This window comes from Cryptomeria japonica, chromosome 10 (genome assembly GCF_030272615.1).
Source record: "Cryptomeria japonica chromosome 10, Sugi_1.0, whole genome shotgun sequence".
NCBI classification, from domain to species: domain Eukaryota; kingdom Viridiplantae; phylum Streptophyta; class Pinopsida; order Cupressales; family Cupressaceae; genus Cryptomeria; species Cryptomeria japonica.
In genome coordinates this window covers 246,352,801-246,378,912 of record NC_081414.1, presented here as the reverse complement: position 1 = coordinate 246,378,912, position 26,112 = coordinate 246,352,801, and the positions used below count along the sequence as shown (strand labels likewise).

The 26,112-nt window shown below is 37.7% G+C and overlaps 1 protein-coding gene across 2 annotated transcripts in view; it reads right to left on the bottom strand.

Moving 5' to 3' along the window:
• The window catches only part of LOC131066592 (phosphatidate phosphatase PAH2), a 69,146-nt gene that overhangs the window by 24,241 nt on the left and 18,793 nt on the right, over positions 1–26,112 (bottom strand). For both annotated transcript variants that reach the window (XR_009359056.1, XM_058001400.2), the window contains exon 5: positions 12,349–12,433. Coding sequence is in view for 1 of the 2 variants with exons in the window: in XM_058001400.2 (XP_057857383.2) it covers positions 12,349–12,433 (85 nt within the window). In the remaining variant the exon portion in view is untranslated. The remainder of the gene's footprint in view (positions 1–12,348; positions 12,434–26,112) is intronic.

Genomic DNA, 26,112 nt, shown 5'->3' with positions numbered 1-26,112 from the left:
TCTTCCCGCAGCAAATAAAGGTTATTAGTTTGGTTGTTTTCTTCAGTGTGTGTAATGGATGATGATTCTAATGAACCCTTGAGCTGATCTTTAGTATCCTTCTTTCGTACCTCTTGGTAACTTGATCACTTCCTTTGTTCTAAGCCATCTATTTAAGACTAATGTAATTTGTTCTTTCCTTAAATCGATAGTCTTGCTGACATTAATTTTAGTCTTCTTGATTTGCTATACCCTTGTGTGACTATTGTATTTGACAACAACGAAGGTTGGCAGCATTTATGATGTTAAGTTGTTAACACATAATTCTTGCGATAAACTCCATATGTAGTCTTGTAATAGTTTATCCATGTTGTATATCATTTATAAAGATAATACAAGGAGCTTTCTTAATATCAACAATATTTGATGGCGTTCAATTTGGGGACATCACACACCTATCTACTCCTATAGATACCTTTTCCAACTCTTCTAGTTTGCTAGGATCGCCCTTTCCCTCGTACTCTCCAAAGAGATCATGGTAGTCTTGTACCATCTCCTTGATCTCTTCTCCATGAGAATATCAAGAAATTGATCCAAGAGGACATCATATTTGATGAGCTTGTCCTCTTCAGACACTATCCGAAACAAGAAGCCATATTTGCAAATCTATAGATGCCATTTTCTCTAAGTTGTTGTTTGGGGCCATCTCACAACTTAAGATTGTGCTCCTTCACTGAAATTAAATCCTCAAATATAATTGTTCTTCATCAGTAGGTGAGGATACAATATAAACAACCTAGGAGCCCTAGGACAGATTTTGCAAAATTAATTTGCAACTAATCACTTTAGTGAAGATTTTTTGTCAGTAGCTTGATCACAAAGCACATCATTAATCTCCATTGATCACCACTTTGTGGGGCCATAGGGGAAGTTGGCAGTGAAGCTAATTACTCACAAGGAGAGTAACAAAATCCTTGAAAACTATTGGAAACAATTAATATCCATCTAATCCATGTCTATTTGAATTGCATGCCTTTTAAACCACTTTGATACCATAAGAGAGAGACTTTGGAAAAATTTATAGAAACCAAATAGAAAATTTTGCACACATAATAACTCTTTGCTTCTATTATTCTTATGTTCAATACATGTTACTTGTATATAAGATTCACACCTCCTATATTATAGGAGGGCTCCTATAACCACTCATAACAAACGCACAAAAAAAGCAAACTCCTAACAAACCTAGCCACATAAATGATGTAATATTCCAAACATTCACAAGATGTAGAATTAACACTTCATTGTATAGAATATTAAAGCATACGATGCACTTTAGAGCTAAAAGATACAAAGCCAAAGAACACGGTAGCAGAAGAAACTTGCTTTGCATTAGAACAGAGAAAATATTAAAGACATAAGATTTCCATAGTCCATGAAAATACGAAAATAAGCTTCTACAAAAGGTTGTGTGAAAAGTTTTACCTCAACATTTCAGATCTCATTCTGTGATCCATCATTGGGATAAAAAGATGTGTAAATTGCACATTAAAGCTACTTATCTGGATTATTGTAGTGAAATACAGTGATGCCTCTTTGGGGAGGTAAAAATATAGAATGAATACTAGGCATTACCTCATTAATTACTTTTAACCACTACTCTGTAAATATAAAAAAGTTTAAATGAAATAGCCATTAACTAATCAATTATAATTACCTACTTATTCACAATGATCAAACGCCACTACCCATGAGGGGACGAGTGGTTTTTAACTATTAATAATTAGTCTCTATGAATGGTTTGACTCTGATCTCAATCCCCCATCTCTATTTGGAGCTTTAATTTTCAAACATTACTTATACATTTTTCTTATCTGTCCTCAGCATCCAAGAATTATATTTTGCTATCCTGTAAACGCATCCCAATTCCTTCCTTGGAAACAGGGAGAAATATAGCTTTTTTCTCGAAGCCAATTAGAATTCTTGAACTAGGCATCCTCAACCTAGAGTAAAAGTAGGGTGAGTGAAATCCCTAAAAGTACCAAGGCAAACCAAATTTTAACCTAATATTTTACATAAAACTAAAATACATTTTAGAAATCAAACCAATTGCCACAAAAAAACAAAACATAGCCCTTGGTGTATTTAGGGATTTGCTTCTCACTTCTTTCCCTTGCTTGTCTGATGGGGGTTGATAATCTCCTAATGATCTTCTACATCTATATCATGAGAACTTACTATCACATGTCCAACACGCCTCGTTTTTTCAACAACTTTGTTCTTGTTCTAACTTAGTTCTTCATGCCATTAAAAGTTGATCAAATCCTTCTAGAGCATCCTCATCTTAAATATGATGAACCCTTTCCTACACCTCAACCCATGGATCCCACTTCTAACATTTCTCCACCAACCCAACCATCTTCTTCTCAATCCAAACCTAAACCCAGAGCCTATACACCTCTTGTTCACCCTCTTGCACATCGCTATTCCATATACATGTTTGTGATGTTCTAACACAACTATCTCATAGGTTTCATGTTTTCTAACATCAATGTGTTGCAGGTTTTATGTTTTCTGAAAATTCTATGTTGCAAGTTTTATTTGTTTCTTGTGTTTGTTTTGGAAATCTTGGCCTCTACAAACATGCAGTACTCATTCAAAGACTACTGTACGTCCTTTCTATGTATCATCGTGATATTATTTTCTGTATTTTCAACTTTGTACTTTAGCGTAGCTACTACCATCTAGTGACATCAACTTTCTATAGTGGGGGCAAATGCAAGGTCAAAAATTGCATACCTTGCAATTTTGACAGTACTAATTGTCCTTATTTAATCATTCTTGTAATGTTTTAGGGACCACTTTACCCCTCTTTCCTCACCTATTGTTTTGTGCACTTATGTTTTGTGTAGGGTAATTTTAATGCTTCTTGTGTTCGGCGTGGCCGTTTTCTAATATTTGTTGTTTCTTTCTTCTTAGACATTAGTGTGAGCATACGGAGGTTTACACAAGCACAATATCATTCCTTGACTGTACAGTAATATAGGCTCCATTTGGCACTTGAGACAGTAATTTCTAATTCCTTCTATTCACAACAGATGCTTAGTCTGGACTTATATACCTCCAACAATCATCTTTTTGATTCTCTTGTTCCCCATTTTGGCAATCTTTGCATGTGTGTTTGAGTCTCTCTTGGCTCTTACACCTTCCATGACTGGTTCACATGCACCTTCCTCTTCTTGCAATATTCCAACTTCTACTTCAAACTTCTACAGGTTTTTACAGCACTCTAGCATTCTACATCAGCATTCTGTTTTTTGTGTGGTGGCTCCCCATGTTGTGAAGCTTCTGCATACTATTCGACTAGTCTTCTTGGGGTAGTTTTCTGTTCTCTCCCCTACTTCGTTATTCTTTTGTTTCCTTGGCATCTTTGGATTTCTACATCTCCTAGATATCCTACATACATAGGGATAACAGAAGACACAAATATTATTGTTCTTTTATCATTTACATAATTGCTCTTAGTCTTAGACGCACGTAAAATAAGTGTACACAAAAATCCATTATTCCATGTTCCATCGACTGCTTGTGGGGGTCGAAAGATCAAACTAGGGGCTTGACCATTTGTGGCAAGCTCCTAAGTAGTCACAACCTATCCTTCTGTTAAGAAATGGGTACGTTGTAGCTCTACAAACCACAGAGATTTTGTATCTTTGCTTTTTCTTTTTGTCGCTAGCTTGACCATTTGTGGCAAGCTCCTAAGTAGTCACAACCTATCCATCTGTTAAGAAATGGGTACATTGTAGCTCTACAAACCACAGAGGTTTTGTATCTTCACTTTTTCTTTTTGTCGCTATTCTATGTTTATTTGTACCTCTTTGGCGCTTTTCTGTGTGTTTATATGATTGTGTGTGCAGATTGAACAGGTCCTGAAGAGAAACCTTATTTTTATGCCCTCCTGGGATGATAGTGCAGATTGCACAGGTCCATGCCCCAGAGCATCCTGAGTCACTTTATAGGTTCTCTCTTGTTTTGTTTCACTCTTCGGTAGCTAGTTTTCTGATTTTGATCTTGAGCTTGCAGTATTTTTTGTTTTTCATTCCCAGCTTCATCAATGTAATTTAAATTTAAAGACATCAAATTTTAAATTTACACATGGGTGCAAAAAATATTTGATGCAATTGCAACAATCACAAACAGAACTATGTCATACACTACCGCAATGGCAACCAAACCAGAAGACATGTTGGCACCACCCATGAGCTTACCAAACATTGTAGCAATGCTGCCTCATGCAAAGACTAAGATGAACATGGAAATAGACTTGGTTATGGCAACTCTGAGAGTGCTCGAAACCATGCCCCCTAGCCCTTCTCATTATAAATTTTCCTAGCGGCAAGATTGCATTCTTGGAGGAAAAAGAAAAAAATTTGTAGGGAAAGGATCTTTGTGTCTCAAAGGCTAATATAGAACTGCAATATTTTTGCTGCAGAAGTGCCAAGGAGATCACAAAGATATACCAAGTAATATGGAATCAGGTATATATGGAATTATACAGCAACAAATTTGATTACCCATTTTACTATTTTGTATGGAAATACGCAAGCATTTTATAGGCATAAACCATGCCAGATTTGAGATATTCTACACAATCTAAAGGTTGTTGAATAAAATCAATGTGAACTCAAAAATAGAATAACAAATAAACAAATTAATAATTTATCCTAACAACCTAAAAATTAGGAGTCAAAGAATCACTTAGTGCAAAGATGAAAAACATAAGGGTAAATTAATAAAACTGTAGCACAAAAACTTTGTTATGTAAATTAATAAAAATTGTCTATATTTTGAAGCAATAAAATATTATTGTTGACAATTCAATGAATATCAGCAGCCTTAGTTTGAATAGTTGTCTTAGTTTTACCCCTGGTTGGTTTGGTTTTCAATAAATTAGAAAATACTGTTGAAAACAAAAAATCAGTCGTAGCTTTTTGCAAATGTAGAACAGAACGCTGATGATGAGTTTCTATTTGCAAATATCTTATAGAAGGATTTAAGATGGGGCATGACCTAACTGACCAAATATTCACTTGCCAGTGGAAATAACCATTTCAGACGAAGAAGTTCATCAACTGCATTGCTGCTATAAAGCCAGATTGGAACAGGAGACAAAAGCTCTGGACAGCCAGCAACCTTGTTCTTTCTATTACATTGTATATATTTCTGAGAAAAAATTTAATTATAGATATGATATACAGGTTTAGGTTTCTATTTGGATAGAATGCAGAATGGTGGTGGTGGGCCTATATCTACAAATTAAAAGCAATGCAATCTAAGGGTTAAAACTGAAATAATCCATAGCTGGCTAAATGGCAATTCTTTCAGAATTCTGCAACATTTTTCTAAACCACCTGACTCATAGTTTATAATTAACTATAGTGTTACCATCAACAATTAATTGACGAGCAAAATATCCCTGAGCTCATCACTAACGAGCAAAATCAGATGCTAAATAAATGTTTCTCCTTAGAAGATGTAGAAGCTGCAGTCAAAGAACTGCATCCGGACAAAGCCCCCGGTCCAGACGGCTTCCCGGCTGCTTTCTTTCACGAATGCTGGCATTTTTTGGGCAAAGAATTAGTGGAAGCATTGGAATGTGCTAGACAGTCGGGCAGAATTCTCTGAGAGATTAACAATACTTTCATTACTCTCATCCCAAAAAAGGAATCAGCAGTTAGTATGGATGAATTCAGACCAATAGCACTATGCAATGCCATTTACATAATATTGACTAAAACCCTAGCTAAAAGAATGAAAAAGGTGCTAACAGATATCATATCGGAGGAACAAACTGGATTTGTTCCAGGTAGGTCAATTTTTGATGGGGTTATAATCGCCCACAAGGCAATTCACTCTGTCCAATCTAATCAGTCACCTTCCATGCTCATTAAATTGGACATTAGGAAAGCATATGATAGGGTAGACTGGAGATTCCTATGCAAATGCATGGAGGCATTCAGATTCAACAAAAATTGGATCAATCTGATATTTGAATGCATATCTACCCCACATTTTCCAATTTTAGTTAATGGGGCTCCACAAGGTTACTTCAACAGCTCCCATGGAGTGAGGCAAGGGGACCCAATCTCTCCCTTCCTCTTCATAATTATGGCTGAAGCCTTAGGCAGAACCATTCAAATGTCCCAGAATTTAGGCAATATAGCAGGCATTAAGATAACCAGCAACGTAGATCCAGTCACCCATCAACAATTTGCAGATGACACGTTATTATTTGGGAAAAGCAGTCTATTTGAGGCTAAGTGCTTCAAGCTAGTTTGAGAATGGTATGCTAAAGCCTCAAGTCGGGAGGCTAATAAGGACAAATCCAGCATTACTTTTTCAATACAAATAATAAGCTAAGGAAAGACATCTTAAATTTTATGGGGTTTCACTCAGGCGAGCTCCCTTGTAAATATTTAGGGCTCTGTTTGGATAAGGGGCTGAGATCGACCAATTTATGGGATGGGGTTCTAGCCAAGCTAGAACAGAGACTGCAGTCTTGGAAAGGTAAATGGCTCTCATTGGCAGGCAGAATTGTTATGATTAGATCCGTTCTTTCTGCTATCCCTCAATTCTATATGTCTTGCTTCCATCTTACCGGGAAAGTCCAAGATAGACTAAATAGGATCTTGAGAACCTTCTTCTGGCAAGGTATGTCAGACAAAAAGAAGTTTGCATTGATAGCATGGGACAAACTTTGTCTCCCAAAAGTCGTTGGAGGTGTGGGTTTTAGAAACTTGGTAAGCCAAAACAAAGCTTTAGGAGCAAAACTAGTTTGGAGGATATATAAAGAGCTCCAATTGAAGTGGGTTAAGATAGTTAAAAACAAGTATCTAGGTTCAGACAATCCTACTGGTATTTTTAGGACTGCCTCCCTCCCCAAAGGGTCTAGAATTTGGAACTTCTTAGTCAATTGCAGAGGGCTTATTTTGGATCAGTTATCTTGGATATTGGTCAAGGAGACCAAGCCCTCTTCTAGGAGGATTCCTAGGATGGAAACCTGCCTATTAGGAATATCATTCACAATGGTGCCTTGCAGGCCTTGTTAGAGCAGTCTATGGGGAAGTATGTTAGAGACTACGTGGCCTTTTCCAACAATGACCCAGCCCTTGGGTGGGAAAGGAAGTCATTTGAGACCCTAATTTTGAACCAAAATGACCGCTCCTAGCTCACCTCTTTATTACAGAATAGAAGGATTACTTTTAGCTCTAAGGTAGATAATTTGATTTGGCTTGGATCTAAAAATGGAGACTATAACGTGAAAGGAGGTTACCTTGCTGCTAATACTTTCTTTGAAGGCATTTTAAAAATTCATGAAGCGTCTCATCATCTTCAGCCAACACTTCTTGGAAATTCGGTGGAAGCTTTCTTTTATTGGGTTGGATTTGAACCCAAGGTGTCGATAAGTCATTCCACTCAATCGAAGTTTGTACAACATCTTGCTCACCAAAAACTGAAGAGTTATTAGATGTAAGGTCTTCATCTTCTTTCAGCAATTTTGGTCTCTTTACCATAGTCTGCAATTGATGAGTCTCTTGCTCCAGGTTCTTGAGTCGATAATATATTTGATGTACACTTTTTAACAGCAATGCAGATCTGAAATCTTCAGATGGATTCAATCCTTTCTTCTTAGCTTCACATATGCTATCTTTGAAAGCATTCCAAAAAGTTTGAAGTGTTGAGTCATCTTCAGCATTAATTTCTTCAATTGTCGGTGTGTATCTTCTTCTGAATCGATTGTTTTTCTTGGCTTGGTCGTCAACCATCATTCTGAGATCTTTTAATTCAACAGAGTCGCCAACCTATGTATGGAAAGGCATCATTTAGATTTTTGAGGAAATATGAAAGCACCAACACTTCGATTCTTTTCTCCAACAAAGTCGCCAAAAATCTGTTGGTTAACAGATTTGTCCTTCTTAAATACCTTTCAAAAATGACTCCCAAATGCCCAAATTGAAAGACCAAAAAAAAAGAACCAGTGGTTGAATCACTTGTAATGGCAATTGCAAGTGCTCTCTGAATTTTGATATGAAAGTACAGCTCCCTTCGTTGGAATTCTCTGCATCCACACCTCCCCATTACCTAAGATCCTATCTTTATTCGACATGCTTGAAATTTGGTTGACACTGATGCATATCCTTGCAAAACTTCCCCAGATCCTGTCTTCCAGGATTTCATCTGTAGATATAAAAGATCCGAAGCAATTGCTAGTTTCTTTCAAAGACTCTGTATTCCAATATTTTGATGGTATATTGTATAGCCTTACCCACACCAGACATTTAGGCAAAATATGTGTCCTAGGGTTGAAATTTGGTTGCCAATCTATCAAATGAACTCCAATGTCGTCCAATATATAGGGGCCACTGTTTAGGATTTTCCATCTTTCATTTCCATCTAGGAATTCAACCAAAAAGTAACCATTAGGGAGTGACTTGACCTTAATCCCATTTCCCCATTGATCTCTACACCAGTTAGCAAACTTGCCCCTGCCCCAGTGTCCCCCACCCCATTTGGTGAAAATGCATCTATTCTGAACTATGTAAACAGACAGAAATCACATCTCCCTCTTAACCTATGTTGGCACAAAACTTGTTTACCCAAAGTAGGGGTTTTCCTGTGGGCAGCCCTCCAGAAGAGGATTCTCACTATGGATTTGTTTAGGAAATTAGGATATGAAGGACCTACGAGGTGCCCTTTATGCTACAAAAGAGAAGAAGACCTGGACCATTTACTCCTTAGCTGTGATTACACCTCCACATGCTGGCAATGGCTTTTTAGGAAGTTCAATTTGAGTTTTGTCTGCCAAGAAGTTCTATTATCCTTCTTGCAGAGCTGGCCAACCTACCACAACATTGGCCATTACGGTCATCTTTGGGTAATCTCCCCTTCCATTCTCCTCTGGGAGGTATGGAAAGAGAGAAATAGAAGAATTTTTATAGAAAAATCCCTCACTCGTGAATCTCTCCTTAACAAAATTAAAGGCCTCAATCATAGAAGTGGCCAATAACAATCTAAGACATTGCCCCCTTAAAAATACTAAATTCTCTATCAAGGACATACTTATAAGGAAGAATTGGGGGGGGGGACTCATTATTCCCACCTTCGTAGGCAAAGGAGAGACTCATAACAAAGCTGATAGGGAATAGTGTAAGTGGACTCCCCCTCCCCCGGGATGGTTTAAACTTAACTTCAATGGTGCCTCCCGACGGAACCTGGAGACTGCTGGAATAGGTTTTGTTATTCACTCATCTGATGGGGTAGAAGTGGCCTCCCTAGCTAAGCCATTAGGTGTGGCTACTAACAATGAAGCAGAGGCTAGTTCTGCAGTAGAAGGTCTCTTGTTATGCCACAATATAGGAATTAAAAATCTAGAAATAGAAGGAGATTTGGCAATTATAATTAATTCCTTGAGATTAGGTAATACCCAAAATTGGAAGATAGACAATCTGATTAAAAGATCATTGGATTTAATGACTTACTTTAACTCAATTACTATAAACCACACTTACAGAGAAGGCAACAAACGGGCAGATGAGATGGCAAATCTAGGGGCTAATGATCGAAGAATAGGTTAAGAGGGAATGTTGGGTCACTTCACCTACAATTTTTGTAACTTCTATATAAATAATTACATACATATACATCAATATATACAGATACACTAATACAGATATATAGGCCTACAGGTGCATATAAACAAGGGATATATATATATTCTTGATATATATAGGTGCATATAAATAAATGATATTTACTTATTTAGCATCATTTTTAGACTCAGGGGATTAGTTTTCAGTATCCCATATTCTTGCACTCTCGGCTAAGATATATATATATATATATTATTTCATAATCATGTGTTTTGTGATTCTGGTGCTATTATGGCATTTCTACTCATTATGATATTGCAGTCTTATTATATATATATACATGGCTTGTATCTCATGACCCTAGATCGGGATTGGCATTTTCTAATATCTATAAAGGTGGTGTATCTGGCAATCAAGGTACATTTGACAGATAAGATCTGAGTTTATTACTCTTCATCATAACTCATAGACTGTATTTTCTGCTTTTATCATATGTAATCTGTTTTCGGCTGTTTAGGTGGACTTTGGGGTGTTTCTGTATATAGCTATATACTTCAAAATGTATTTCATTAGCATATTTAAGATATAGTTATATACACACTCTCTGTTCATCCACGCTTTACTGTTAAACAGAATGGCTTTGGACTTAATTTAGTTATGGGTTAATATTGCACTATAGATGACTCGGATTCTCAATTGTTGTTTGAAATTTGGAAGACTGGTCAGGATGAAATTTATCCTTTGTTTCAATGCTGAGGACATGAATATACCTTGTGATGTTTTCGGATATGATCTCTCTAACTATACTACTATGAGATTAACAGTTTGCAGGAGAAAGGTGTTGGCGGTAATATTGTATGGGAATAAAACAGTAGTTAATTAGGTAGTACTTTACGTTGTTAGTAATGTAACCGAAGGATGGTAGTTACGGGTGCGACGACTGCCCCTCGCACCCCCTCGGTACTTTTATATACCATGGAAGGTAACTTGTAAACACATGATTATGAATGGAAATAGTATCTCTTATATTTGCTTGATCTTATCTTGTATCTATGGCATTATTGTTTTTTGTTAAGCATTATATCTGTATGTTCTAAACTATTCACCCAGAGGGTAAACAAAAGGTTCTTTATAGTGGTTTTGTAGGGTTATTAGGCTTACCGAGGAAGAATAAAATCTCGTCTATTAAAGAGCTCCTTCATTTTCCTCTTCCTCAAATCTCTGCTTTCATAAAGACAGGAAATTGCATTTCTAGCAAAATGTAATTCGGAACTGTATTATAGTTGGATTGTCACCTTGTATATATGTAATTGCCACATGGCATATTCACAATATGGGTGGATCGGTTGTAATGTATCAATGTAATCTCTCATTGTAATCAGCCAATGGCTGACTTGTGATATGTACTTAGTCCCCACGGGATAGGATGTAATTTTACCAGGATTGTATCCTTGGGCAAGACCAGAGGTTTTCTTAGTTCGGTTCTTTCCTACCGGTGCCCACATTGAACGGAACATGTAAAAAGCTTTTTAAAATTAATAAAATATATTATACGGCTACGGCCCATTATCGATAAAAAAAAAATAAAAATTAATTGATCACTTTGGGGATTCAAAGTCTCATCTCAAGAGAAAATGGTTAAATGAAAAAATCCATGATTAATGTTTATTGTTTATTTTAATTGGTTACTTAAACATAATTAAAAAAAAGTTAAACATTTAATCTTGCCTAATTTCACCTATCATTTCCCATTTTTTGAATTATCCCAAATTCCCAATTAACATTATCGACATAACAGCCCATTTTTTTCAGTTTACACTTTCCATAAAAAACACAAAATTTATCACAATAAACCATGTTACTGTGGGAAGCATGCCCAAAGAATGGAAAGTGGCGAGGGATATTTTCAACAAAATTAGATGTTGTTTGCCAAGGTAGATGACTACAAGTACTAGTCATTTGAAATACGTCCTGGCATCATTCACCCTGTTCCTCCTCAAAATAAAATAAGATTACAAGTATATTGCTCTGTAAAAATTTATGCACTGTTCCAAACCCTATGGTGAGACCCTAAGAAAAATAAAACACCTAATACAAGGTCTCACTACATAAATTAACACTGTACCTTTTTAATGTTTGGTAGGCAACAATTAGAAATATATTCTAGGAAGAATGAATTTGCAGAAAATTTGAAATAAACTCATATATGTATCACTCTGAAAAATAATCTCAGCTTTGGAGAAGGAAATGAAGAAATTTATCCAGAAGACAATAACTTCTATGCAGGTTATCCATAAGAACTTTAGCAAATGGAATAATTAAAAGAATCAATGAAATTTTTCTAAACACATTCCACAGAAAAAAAAGGTTGTGAAATGCACAACATATTTTGATTTATTGATCCTTAATTAGATTGAGTTTATTTCAAACTGTGACTACTAACTTAAAATGGATCTTTTAATTTTTTACATTCTTCAAATTCCACACACACACACACACATGTTCAGGGATCCCCCATCATCTATTGGGATTTGAGTGCTCTACCATCAAGTCCTCTATACACATCACAAAATCCCCATGTGCCTCCATTCTCAAAACTTGGGCTAACACACAAAAAATACTTCAGGAACTTAGTTTATCATTATCAAAAATGTTTTACTTTAAAACGACTGCAATAAGACAAATAAGTTGTTAATTAAAAGATATATAGAGAAACTACCTTGATAGCTGAGAAAAGATGAGCTACACCTGATTGTGTCCAATCCTTTCCCACCAAAGGCATGAACTGACCAAGCACATCAGATCTGCCATAGAAATACCATAACTGTTTAAATTGGTGCTATCGCATAATTATTAATTGTATTATTCAAAGTGACTATCCACACACCACTAGTTGAATCACACATTTTCTCAAAAAAAACTCCAAGTCCCCCTTGCAACAAATTCATGATTAAATCTCCCACAAATTGATCATCACATCTTAGCATCACTAATGCTAAATAAGAATGAATTAACAGCTCGACTTGAATTACCACCAATTCATGCAAATAAAGTTAAAGCCCAACATATGTCCAGGCAGTACTATGAAATGTTGCAGTTCCCAGTTTATAGGAAAGATTAATAGAGAAAGAATGCAAAAACATGCATACACAATTACTCAGTGGCAGTTGTATATCATCAGCTGACGTAAAAGTAAAATAAAAAATTGTTGAAATGCAATCTTATTCAGACAACAAATGCAAAAAGGGAAACCATTGCTATTCTCATTTAGATAATCTGTCAGTTGGAAGAAGGGGTAAATGCGGCTGAGTCCCCAAGATTTTTCCTACACCAAATAGTTTAATCAAATTTTTAGAGTGGGGTGAATAAGAATAGTAGTCTAGAGTTAGAGATAAAATCCATATAATCAAAGTGCTAATAAAAAAGACTTGAGCTGAAGTTCAAGACTAGAAAGTAAAGAGGGATCAATTGATATGAGTTCATGTGGATAAAGAACGTGAATTCTGTAGCAAAATATATTAAGTACAAATAAGACACAAGAAACTCGCTCAAATGGGCCAGCTTTGTGTACCATGTTAGTGTTTTTATTTGTCCTTTAGAAGACAAAATATAAAATGGAACATCTCTGAAAAATAAAAATTTAATTAAAACTCTAGAAGACTTATAAGATGAGAAAAACTTAGAATTTTCGCAACATGTACAATGTTTGTTTTTGGAGACAATTTTGGCATTCATCTAATTTACTTTGCCACATCTATTTTTGCTTCCTGGATATGAGCACAAGAATGATCAGTTCACGTACATATACTTAAGAAATTTTGTATTTTTAACGTCTACTGACAAGCTAACCTATCAAGACACAAATGCACAATTTTGTATTTTAACAATTCTACAAGCAAGCTAACCTATCAAAACACACACTTTCAAACAAAATTGTAGAAGCTAGAAAGTATATGCACACAAGAGTTGAATTGGATAATTATAACACATAAAAGACATGAACTTGTTTGAGCAGTCAAGATCAACTTGCAAAATCCAAAAATTTCCACAAACAAGAATTTGCACAATGACAACACTATCATACAAGTGTGTTGTAATATATACAAAAAAGGCCTTGCATATGAAGGCAAGGATGAGGAGGTGAGAAGGCAGGACCGAAAATTTGACAACCCCTCCAAATGTGAGACACATGCGAACACACTTGGGACGACTATGAGGACATGTGTTGAGTACACATAAAGTGAGACAAAATCAAAGAAGTCTAAGTGAATTTAAGTGTAATGTGAATTAGGACCTAGTCAAAACTAGATAGTTAAAACACTTTTTCACACTAACAACACCCCCCCCCCCCCCAAAAAAAAGTGATATTTAGGGAGAAAGTTAAACACTAAAAAATGCAAATGCATGGGATGCATGGATGTCCCAACAAGTAGACTTGATGAGGTATCCATGTATAATGAAAGTCTCTCACAGAGAAAGAAAAGGAGAAAACCCTATAAGGAAAAACTTCTCTCCAAAAGAGAGAGAGAAAGACAAATAAACCTTCTCAAAAAGTTGTCACGAAAAGATAAGAACACGAGGAACTCTCGAAGCATGTAGAAGCTGCAAACTCTGCCAAAAAAGAACTATTCCAATTATGAGAATAGAGTTAAATCATCACATCAAAAACCAAAATACTTTAAGAGGGGAAGTTAGAACTTTACAAAACCCTAGACTTAACAAATGATTGTCAATTCTTTAATACTAAGTCTTCATTGAAGATAGGACTCCCTCTTAATCCTTATCAAATAAGAATCAATAAAGGAACCAAAAATCATATAAAACTGAAGATGCTAATTGCTTTTCTCTTACTTTCACCTTCTGCAAGGTGAATTTTCAAAAAACCTTCATCTTTAACCCTAGAGGCTGAGATACAACTTAGTTCCCATCCGAATAACCAAGCCTGAAAGGATCCTTATATACTTATAAACAAAAACAGGCGCGAGATTCAAGCAAGCAAAATACATAAGCCAAATCATCTTTCAAACTGAACAACTGAAGTTGAGATTTCTTAGAAACCCAATCACAAGATATAGTATGACTACATACATATGATTGATAAATATCAAGTAGAACAGAATCTTCATACTTTGGTGAACAAGATCCTAATTATATTCAGCTTTGGTGGAAGTAGAAGAAATTAACGAGTAAAATGCTTACCCTAGCCTGAAGAGATCTCAATGCTAATCACAGAAGGAGACCACTAACTTGCTCATCTTTCACTCTTCCTACATATGCTATTTACAACAATACATTCTAACTTCTACTATGTAGGAAAGAGCATCATCATAACCAATTAACTGAAAGCAACCTGTCATGCAGTTATTTTAACAGATAACTGACACATAATAAAACTGCATTTGTCACAACATTTAATGACATGAGCTTGAATGCAATAGGAATGATATAAGGATGGTAACTCGGGATAACACAGGCACAAACTTGCTTGTAGACCTACAAGGATAAACACCTGTCACAGGGAACCTCAAACATGATTGGCCCAACACGGGTTATCATTTTCCTTTCACACAACCCAACAGGGGTTTTACAAAACTAAGTAAGCACAAACCCATAAGAAGCAAATAATGAAACCCTTATTATTACAACTTGACAAAGAAACCCCATATAAACAAATTGACAAAGTTATTCACCCAAAAAAAACTATCTTTGCAGTCTATCTTCAAAAGCCATAATTTGCAATCTCCTCTTGATGTGCCTTAGCACAGTCAGCTAGGGTTTGAAGATTGGTGGGAATACAACTGATTTTGTTAGCAATACAAAATAGTAGTTGCATGTCTAGTAGCAAAATAAATCTACCATACCATCAAGATTCAATCATTATTAAAATTGGATCGAATCACATCAAGGGTTAAGAATCATGAAATATATACCAATCTAGGGTTTAGACCAATTCTGAAAATCAACAACTCTGAAGGTCTGAATAAGGTAATAACTCCACAATATACACTTTGCATTCCAGAGATTTGAAAATTTGAAAGGAGAAATATCAGTTACTTCCTTCTTTGGTTCTTCACTCGAATCTCCACAATCTTTGATGAATTAAAGAATGACTCCTTGATGAGGACCCGATGATGCCCTCTAACTTCACCCCTGTCATTATCTTAATAAAAGACGAACAACAACCTGAAGGTAAGAGCTTACTGAAATCTGAGGGTTAGTATAACCTTAGCTCTGATACCATGCTAAATTCGTGCCCTAGATCAGTAATCAGATTTGTAACATTTAATCATGCCCTAGTTTATTAATCAGATTTGTAACATTTGATTATGCCCTAGTTTATTAATCAGATTTGTAATTTAGTAAACTATAATCAAGTAAATTCAAGAATGAAACAAGGAACCAAGAGACAAACACAAATACCCTGGGAAAACCTCCAAGGAGGAAAAACCCAGCATTAAAGACCCACAGGTCAGATTATGTATTCACTCTTATTGCACAAATACAATACTTAGCTTGCTTTTCTGAATCTGATCTTTATATATCAGATCGCCCCTTTTGCATGCTTCAAGACTGCACCAAAATGCCCTATATCCTCTTGAATAAGTTCGCCCAATCCTGCCCTATATCCTCTTGAATAAGTTCGCCCAATCCTTGGATAAATTCGCACAACCTTCTTTAGTGCTTTCGCACCTCTTGTTTGCAGAGCTAATTCGTTGATTTCATGGATAACTGAATTGTGTTTGCACTTTTAACTCTATTTATATGGATCTTTTGACCAAAGTCGGCCTCAATCCTTTTTGGCGCCAATTTATATTTTGTGGCGTGAGGCCTTTTTGGTGTAGCGTGGAGGATGGGGCTGGACTTGTCTTGGAGCCACGCTACCCCTTGAAGATAGGACCCAGTCCTAAATGGGTTCGGATGTTGCCTTAAGGCAATCCGAACCCATCATTCCCTAGTTATAAACAACAAACTCAACTATTGGCTGGGTTAGACAAAATGACCAAAAAAAAACATTTTAAAAAGTTTTTTTAACTTCTTTTTTTTTGTGTTATTTATCCTTAGCCCCTAAAAGTGAACTTCATTTCATTCACTTGCAAAAATAGGAGGATTAAAGTGAGTTGTGAAGAAAAACAAGGGTGCATTGAAGAAAAACCAGCAAGGAGGAAGCTCAAGATTTCTTCCATTAATCAGATTAGGGCTGCATTGTGTTTGGATTTGGTGCATCAAGAGTTGGATAGGAAGAGTTTGCAGCTCATATCAAGTTTGTTGTATGAGGTAAGATTGTTTTTTTTGAGGAATTTTTGTTTCTTGTATGCAAAAATTCCATTTTCTATTCATTTATTTTGAAAGTTTTACATTTTCTTCCAAAATCTTTTGTATGTTACTATATAGGGTTGTATGTAGGGTTTGTAAAATTTTGTTTTAAAAAGTAGGGTTTGACAAACCCTACAATTTTTATTTTTCTTTAATTTACAAACCCTATCTTAGTTTTTTTGAATAAAATGTTCAATGAGAATGAATGCACAACAAAGAATGAATGTATTTATTTCTTTTTGTATTTGTGATGTTTTATTGCAGCAACCTTCACTTTCTTATTTGCCTCAAGTTTCACAAAACTATCATACAATGTCTTCTAGTTCTTCTAGACCCCCCATTAGAAAGGACCTTGCTTGGAAATTTTATGAGGATTTTCCAAGGCAAAAAAAGGGGCAGAAAAAGTGTTTTTTTTTGCAAATCAATATTCCATGGAGGCATATATAGATTGAAATACCATATTGCTGGTGTGCGTGGGCATGATGTCGACCGATGCATTGAAGCAACGACTGAGGCCATAAGCGAGTGCTATGTAATGGTTGAAGCAATTGAAAACAAAAAGAAGCAAAAGGATGATCTCGTGGCCATTGGAAGTGGGATAGCTTTAGGATGTGTTGGAGGGCCTTCTTCCATGCCTCCATATCGTCCCACTCAGCATGCTATTATTGGTGCTAGTGCTTCTGCTTCTGCTTCTGCAGGTGCCACTACTCATGTTCCTAGCACTGCCAGTGGTAGTGGGAGTGTTAGCATTGGACCTAGAATTCGTAAATCTAGGTTGGATACCTTCTTTGTGTCTCGCACTACTCCTAAGTCCCAACAGTCGCTTGAGAGCATGGTTTGGAACAAGGAGGTCCATGATGCCGCTAAAATGGCAGTTGGCAGGTTTTGGGTCTACGGCAGTGTTCCATTCATTACAGCCAGGTGAACGTTTTATGTTTGATTGTTTTAATTTTTTTACTTTGATTCTTCGTTTTATTTTTTCTCGTACATACTACATAGTACATACTTAACTTATCTCATTTAATTTATTTGTGACAGGTCTCCTTATTGGTAAGAAATGGTTGATGCCCTTACCATATGCGGAGCGGGGTTCAAAGCCCCTTTCTAAGTATTATTTGAGGGGACCATTTTGACTCAATTGGTGACTGATGTGAAGAAGGAATTAGGTGAACAACGCTAGATACCGAGCACTAAAGGTTGCACCATCATGACTGATGGTTGGACGGATAGGAGAAATAGAACTCTCTTTAATTTTCTTGTTTCTTCCGTAGGTGATTAATTAATTTTAGTTTCATTTAGTCATTAATTTTTTATTTTTCATTTAATGATTTATTGAATGATCATTGATCTTGCTTTATTTTTTTTATTTCAGGGGGCACCATTTTCATCAAGTCCATTGATGCCTCCGCCCATTGCAGGAATGCCACCTACCTATGTGAGCAGATAGAGGAAGTGATTGATGAGGTGGCTGAGGAGAACGTGGTACAGGTGGTGACCGACAATGCAGCAAATTATGTTGTTGCAAGTAAACATTTGATTACAAACTAATTTTGTTTGCAAATTAATTACTATTTTGTAACTTCATTAATTACAATGCAACAAATTATGTTGCTGCAAGTAGACTATTGATGGAGAGGCACCCATCTATAGTTTGGACTCCATGTGCCACCCATTGCATTGACCTCATGTTGGAGGATATTGGAAAACTCCCATGGGTCAAGAGATGTGTAGAAAGGGCAAGAAATGTGTGCAAATTTGTATATAATCATTCATAGGTGTTGGCTCTTATGAGACAATACACAGAGCAGAAGGAGTTAGCTCGTCCAGGAATCACAAGATTTGCCACAAACTTCATCACATTGCAGTCCATGCTTCGCTGTAAGTCAGCCTTGAGAGGTATGATTGTTGGTGAGGAGTGGTCTTGCTCATCCTATGCTGCCACCTGTGCAAGGAAAGATATGGTAGATTGCATTTTTGATAAGCGAGACTTTTGGATCCCTTGTGATGAGATAGTGAAGGTAAATTTTTTATAAATTCTACAATTTTATTTTTTGTTTTATAACTTATTCATCATATTCTCTTATTTGCTCATTTTTCTAAATTACACAATATTTTCAATTTTGCAGTTTGTTAAGCCCTTGGTGGTTCTGTTGCGAGTTGCAGATGGAGAAAAGCCCAAAATGAGCTACATATATGAGGGCATGGATAGGGCGAAGGAGGGCATCAAATCCGTCTATGGAGGAGATGAGAGCAAGTATGGTCCCATTTGGGAGATCATTGATAGGAGATGGCATCATCAGCTTCATAGGCCCATCCATGCAGCAGCCTATTATTTGAATCTGGCATTCCATTTTAGCCCTACTTTCAAGGTTGATGTGGAGGTCCTTAATGGGCTATACTCAATCATGGAGAAGATGGCACCTGCTGGTTCTACTCAGACAAAGCTTATTCGAGAGCTACAGTTGTTCTCAAATGCACAAGGGGAGACCTTCTCTTGTCCTATTGTCAAAGAAAGTAGGACAACTGTGATGCCAGGTAAAAATAAATTGTAAGGCTTATTTTAGTTTTATTGTATATTGTTAAATGAGTTTATGAGAGACTGGTTTTATTTATTTTTCTCATTTCAAACTCAGATAATTGGTGGAGCTTTTTTGGCCCAATGACACCAAATCTTCAGAAGTTGGCCATTCGCATCTTGAGCCAACCATGCAACATATTATATACTCCAAGAGGCGCAATAGATTATCCGTGGAGAAGAATGATCTCGTCTTTGTTCACTACAACCTCCGCCTGAGAATGAGAAAGAATGCATTAGCTGACATCTCTCCTATCATTCTAGATGAGGTTGATCCTGATGCAGAGTCGGCCACTGAGACAAATCATGTGGTTGTCTTTAGTGATGATGACACTGATTGGATCGACCAGGTAGATATAAAGGTTGAGGCTGTAGCCATGGCAAAGGAGGAGCGAAGAGCACGAGCAGAGACATGAGATTCAGAGGCAGATAGTGACACAGATGTTCCTAATGTTGGTGAGCATGGCATGGTGTCACGGGGAGCGGCTATGGCTGCCGAATCATCCAGGACCTACCTTAGACGCCTTCACAGGGGGTTGGGGCCAGAGGGTGCACGCTCCTCTGAGCCATAGGCTTGTAGTTGTATTTACCTTTGGTATTTGTATGGAACATTTGATGATGATCATATGATGACATGGATTTTTTATTCCATGAGTTTTCTAATATTGTATACATTTGACAAAATTTATATATCTATGTTTGTTATTTCCTTCAGCTACAATTTGCGTTTATGCTTATGTGATTGATGTATACTTGTGTATGTAATCAAATGAGCCAACTTTGATGATGTTATTGTGTCTTTAAGGTGTATTCAATAAAGGGTGCATGAAACAAGTTTTAAATCTTTCAAAATCTCTAAATTTCTTGAGTTTTTCACTTTCCCGAGCCCAACCAAGTTTGAAGCCGAGTCTGACTCTGAGTCCCGAGTCCGAGTCCGAGTCGGCCTTGCCGAGTCTGAGTCCCGTTTCTTTGATATAAATAATTAAATATTAAACTTTAAAGTAATAATATTCAATTAATTCACTTATATCTCCAATATTGATCGCAGTCAAAACCATTGGTGAACTGAAGTGAAGAAAAACACTGAACTGCACTAGATCGGAGCTCTACCCAAGACTGTCAAAAATAGCAATACCTGAACTGACACTTACTAAAAATAGTAAGTCAAGGAAAACTACTCCGAAAATCCTGACCATCGAACCCAGAGAGAGCTCAAAAAACCCAAAAAAATTGTACCATCCAATCAGCCCAACAACCATTTAGTAAAAATAGTAATTTCAGAATTCTTCTCAGAGCTAAATGCATGTTATACCACCGAGAAACTCTCGAAAAACCCAAAAGGAATCCACGATCAAAAATGTAGAATTCCCACCGAATAGTCCTGAAATGGCTAGTGCAGAACTCCTCAAAAATAGGAAACCCTAATTATCCATTCCAATCAGCCTACGGGTCTCTGAAATAGGCCAATGGACCACTGCTTACTCCTCACTGAGAAGGGGACATTACAGTCCGCCCTCCCCAAGATTGCTTGCCCTCAAGCAATCGCAAGTCTGGATGCTATAGGATCTCCTCATTCTCCCAAGTAGCATCCTCAACTGGTAAGTTCTTTCATTTCACTAAGTATTCTCTGATGGTTCTCCTCCTCAAAAATCGTTCTCTGACATCAAGGATGTCCTCTAGAATGAGCACCAATTCTCCCTCTTCATCCAAAGGAGGCAAATCTGTGGAGACCATAATATTGTGTCCAAGCGCCTTTTTGAGGCGTGATACATGGAAGACATTATGTATGCGGCTACTCACTGGTAGCTCCAACTCTTCTAATGACCCTAAACGGACCAAAAAAACATGGCTTGAGTTTCTCCGCTCCACTCTTCTTCAGAGTAGACTGTCTGAAAGGTTGTAGTCTCTGGTAGACCATATCTCCAACCTCGAATGAGTGCTCGACTCTTTGCTGGTCAACGTACAACTTATGCTGGATTTGCGCAATCTAAAGGTTGTCCCTCAATGCCTTCAAAATATCTTGACATTGCATGTCCTTAGCCTGAGGGGCTCGGTTGTCACCAAAAACCAAATCAGCAAAGCTGGGAGCCTCATAACCATACAGCACCATGAATGGTGACATCCTGATAGACATATGATAGGTGGAATTATAGCAATATTCACCTAAGTGCAACCATCTCACCCATGCTTTTTTGCTGCTCTGAAACGTAGTTTCTAAGATAGCCTTCCAGCCATTTGTTTACTATCTCCGTTTGCCCGTCAATTTGAGGGTGATAACTCATGCTCGGGGTAAGCATAGTACCACACAATCGGAAAATCTCTTGCCAGAAAGTGCTTAGGAACTTGTTGTCCCCATCACTTACAATGTTTTTAGGCAGCCCATGTAGCCTAAACACCTCATGGAAGAACACTTCAGCAACCTGTGTTGCTGTAAACGAGCTGGTGATAGCGAAAAAGTGAGCAAATTTTGTTAATCTGTCTACCACCAGATAGATACAATCATTCCCACTAGCTCTAGGCAACCCAGTGATGAAGTCCATAGAGATACTTTCCCATTTTTGACTGGGAATCGGCAATGGTTGCAACAAACCGGCGGGTGCAGTGTGCTCGTCCTTGTTCTTCTGACAAGTATGGCATTCCCTAATGTACTTCAAGACATCTTTTTTCAACCCTTTCCAAGAGAATCTCTCTCGAATCTACCTGTATGTCTTGAAAAAACCTTGATGACCAGCAAGGGGTATGTCATGAAAAGTTTGTAATACCTTCTCCTTCAACTTAGATTCAGGTGGAAGAAAGATTCTACCCTTATACATTATCAAACCATCCACCAAACTGTACTTCTCAGTTTGCAAGTACCCTCAATAAGGCTGGTTGCAAACTGATTTTTGGCATAATCAGCCAGCAACAAATCTTTGGAATTAGCAGTGAGCTCACATATAGAGCTCAGATGTGGTCTTCATGAAAGTGCATCTGCCACTATGTTATTTTTCCCTTTGACATACTCAATGTCAAAGTCGTAAGCTTGAAGCTTACTAACCCACTTATGTTGCCTTTCATTCAAATCTTTCTGGTGCATGAAATGTCTAAGACTGTTATGATCAGTCTTAACAACAAACTTGCTCCCCACGAGATACTGCCTGAACTTCGCAAGAGCATGCATTATGGCAAGCATCTCTTTATCATAAATTGAATACAATCTTTCAGGTCCTCTCAACTTCCTACTTTCAAAGACAATAGGATGCTTGTCTTGCATAAGGACCGCACCAACACCTTCTCCCGATGCATCACATTGCGGTTCGAAAGGCTTGGTGAAATCTGGTAAGGCCAAAACAGGGCATGAGCTCATAATCTCCTTGAACCAATCAAACACTGTTTGTGCCTTGTCTGACCACTCAAAAGCTCCTTTCTTAGTGAGATCTGTGAGGGGGGCAGCCAACTAAGAATATCCCTTCACAAAACTTATGTAAAACCCACATAGACCCAAGAATCCCTTCGAGTGTGTTATGTTCTTAGGTGGTGGCCAATCGATGATAGCTCTAATCTTTTTAGGATTCACCTTCACACCTTCTGCACTGATGATGTGACCAAGATAGAGCAACTCTCTCATTCCAAATTCACATTTGGACTACTGAGCACTTCATCTAAGTGTTGCAAGTGCTCCTTCCAAGACTTGCTGAAAATGAGGATATCATCAAAATATATGAGCATAAACTTTCTCAACTGCTTCTAGAATGTGGCAGGAGCATTAGTCAAGCCAAAAGGCATGACAAGAAATTTGAAATGCCAAAAGTGGCATCTGAATGTCGTCTTCTCAACATCTGATGCTCTCATCCTGATTTGATGGTAGCCCGATCTAAGATCTATCTTCGAGAAGAACACTGCACCATGTAGCTGGTCAATGAGCTCATCCTTGGAATAGGGTACCGATTCTTGATGGTTTTCTGATTTAGTGCACGGTAATCCACGCACATACGCATGGTCCCATCCTTCTTTTTTACCAATACAATAGTCAAAACAAAAGGGCTCGTGCTTGGCCTAATGTAACCCATGTCCAACAACTCCTTAATGGCTTTCTCAATCTCGTCCTTTTGCTTCTTTGGGTATCGATAAGTTGTAGTCATAATAGGCTTAGTGCCTTCTTCCAACTCAAAGATGTGTTTAGTACCAAGCTCAAGCGGTCTACCAGGAGGTGGATTCTCAAACACCTTACTCCTTTTTGTAAGCAAAGCTTGAATGTCATCAGGAAAACTTCTCTTCTCTTCAAGTGAATTTGATGGCATGACCATACACTCAGGAGATCTACCAAGAGGTGGTTCCCCCAAGACCTTACTCTTATCTATGATTAACGCTTTAATATCTGCGGAGTAGCTGCCCTTGACTTCTAGTGGATTTGACAGCATTATCAAACACTCTGCTGCCCACTCCACTTGGTTATGGCGGATCAGCCTCTCCATCCTCTTCAATGAAACAACTCTGAGACCACCATTTAACATTCCTCTCAATACCACCTTCCCATCAGACAAGAATTTCAGCTCCATGGTTTGCAGATTTAATGTGATCTCGCCAAGAAATCTCAGCCACTGAATCCTGAGGACTGCATCATCAGTCCCTCCAATGCTAACCACAAAGAAGTCATCTCTAATTTCATGATTTCCCAACTTCAGAGACATGTTGGAAATCATTCGGTTGCAGGATCTAGTGGAGCCATCAGCTACCATGACTTTGAAGCCTTCTACTTCCTCGACCACTAGCCCCCTCTTCGCAACAATTCTCTCATCAATGAAGTTATGAGTCGCTCCCGTGTCAATGAGAGCAATGACAAGATGTTCTATCACTCCTTGAACTCTAAAGGACTCATTTTTGTGAATGCTCGAGAGTTGAGCAACCACTCCTCTGTCTTCTAGTTCACTTTCAAGCCCTTCAGGAGCCTCTTCATTCTCGCTGTCCTCAATTTTAGTCTGCTGTTTTGAAATTTCAGAATCTGATCCATCAGCTGAATAGGACTCCATTTGGTGTAAATTGCCCTTCCCATGACATTTATGTCCTGGAGCCCAAGGTTCTCTGCAAGCGTAGCAAAGATTCTTCCTCCGAAGCTCTTGACGGAGCTCTTCATCCATCTGAGAAGGGAACTTCTTGGTCTGATTTGAAAACTTCTTCTTATCCTTCCGGAAAGGAAAAGGCTTGGACTGAAATTTACTCTTTGGGGCAACCAACTCCATACTCCTAGATTTTTTTATGGCCTCCACCAAGGTAGGCAGATCGAAAGCTTTAACCCATCCTTTCAAGGGCTCTTCAAGACCTTCTGTAAAAAGAACAACTAGCCTCTTCTCTGAGATGTTGTTGACCATAGCTGAGAGATTTTGGAACTCAATTATGTAATTATCCAAGGAGCCTTGTTGTTTGAGTTGTGCAAGCTCTCTAAACTTCACCTCCGAATCCTTAAAATCAAACCTATCAATCAGCTTGTTGGTGAATTCGACATAGGTGGTTATCAAGTTATGTCCAAGGGTGACCAACCCATGGTACCACCATTCGTGAGCAACTCCATCCAAGTGCAAGGTGGCAAACTTGATGGCTTCTTCTTTGGGCATAGGCCTCAAGGACAAATAATTGTCCAACTTTTGCACCCATGCTTTCGCTGTACTCTTACTACTTCCATCAAAATGCGCTAGAGTAACCCTCCCAAGAGCTTGTTGATAATCTCTTGGAGCAGAGTATCGATTATCATATCTTCCTTCCCTCCTTTTCTTCTGATTCATGTATTGGTCAAGAGACAAGACATTTCGGATCTCTTGGGGAAGTGATGCATACTCCACAAAACTAGCCCGGATCTCATCAGCCACAAGGATTTCAACTTCAGGAAGCGATGTTTCCCTTGGAAGGAAAACTGGTTGCAACAGCCTTGTCAAATCCAACAGGCATTCCACTACTGTTGCTACCATTGTTGCTACCATTCCCATTACCACCGGAGTTGTTGGAAGTGTTGGCATTATTTCCACTCATATTTTGATTTTGATCTTGACTATGCACTCCTCCAGCACTCTATCTAAAGGTGGCTATCATCTGGGACATCATGTCCATCATAGTATCAATTTTTTCCTCCATTTTCTCCACAGCCATAGCTGCATCATTCTAACCAAATATTCTTTCTCTCATTGAATTTGCTGAATCAATTTCCTTATCTCTGTTTCTCAGAACCTCTGAAAAGTCTCTTCAACTGGCACTGCGGGAATCTGATACAGTTGTCGTCTTTGTTCTCTATTGTAGTAACAAATGTCTCTGTCACTCATGGAGAACTCCGATCACTCTGAATTCACAAGCTGGCAGGAGAACCAACTCTGATACCACTGTAATATTCCCCTTAATTTTTTAATTTTTTTTCCACAAAGTTACATTCAACACAACACTTGTTAATGTTAGGAAATGAAAACCAAATGCTGCTGAAAGTAACCCTCCACTTTTTGATCACCGAGAGCCCAACTTGAGAGGGTGAGAGCATACAATGCTGGGGGAATCGTTAGGTGCTTGAAAACTGAAATTGATTACAATTAGGGCCGCAAGCCAGCCCCTTCCACTTTTCAGCGGGATAGAAAA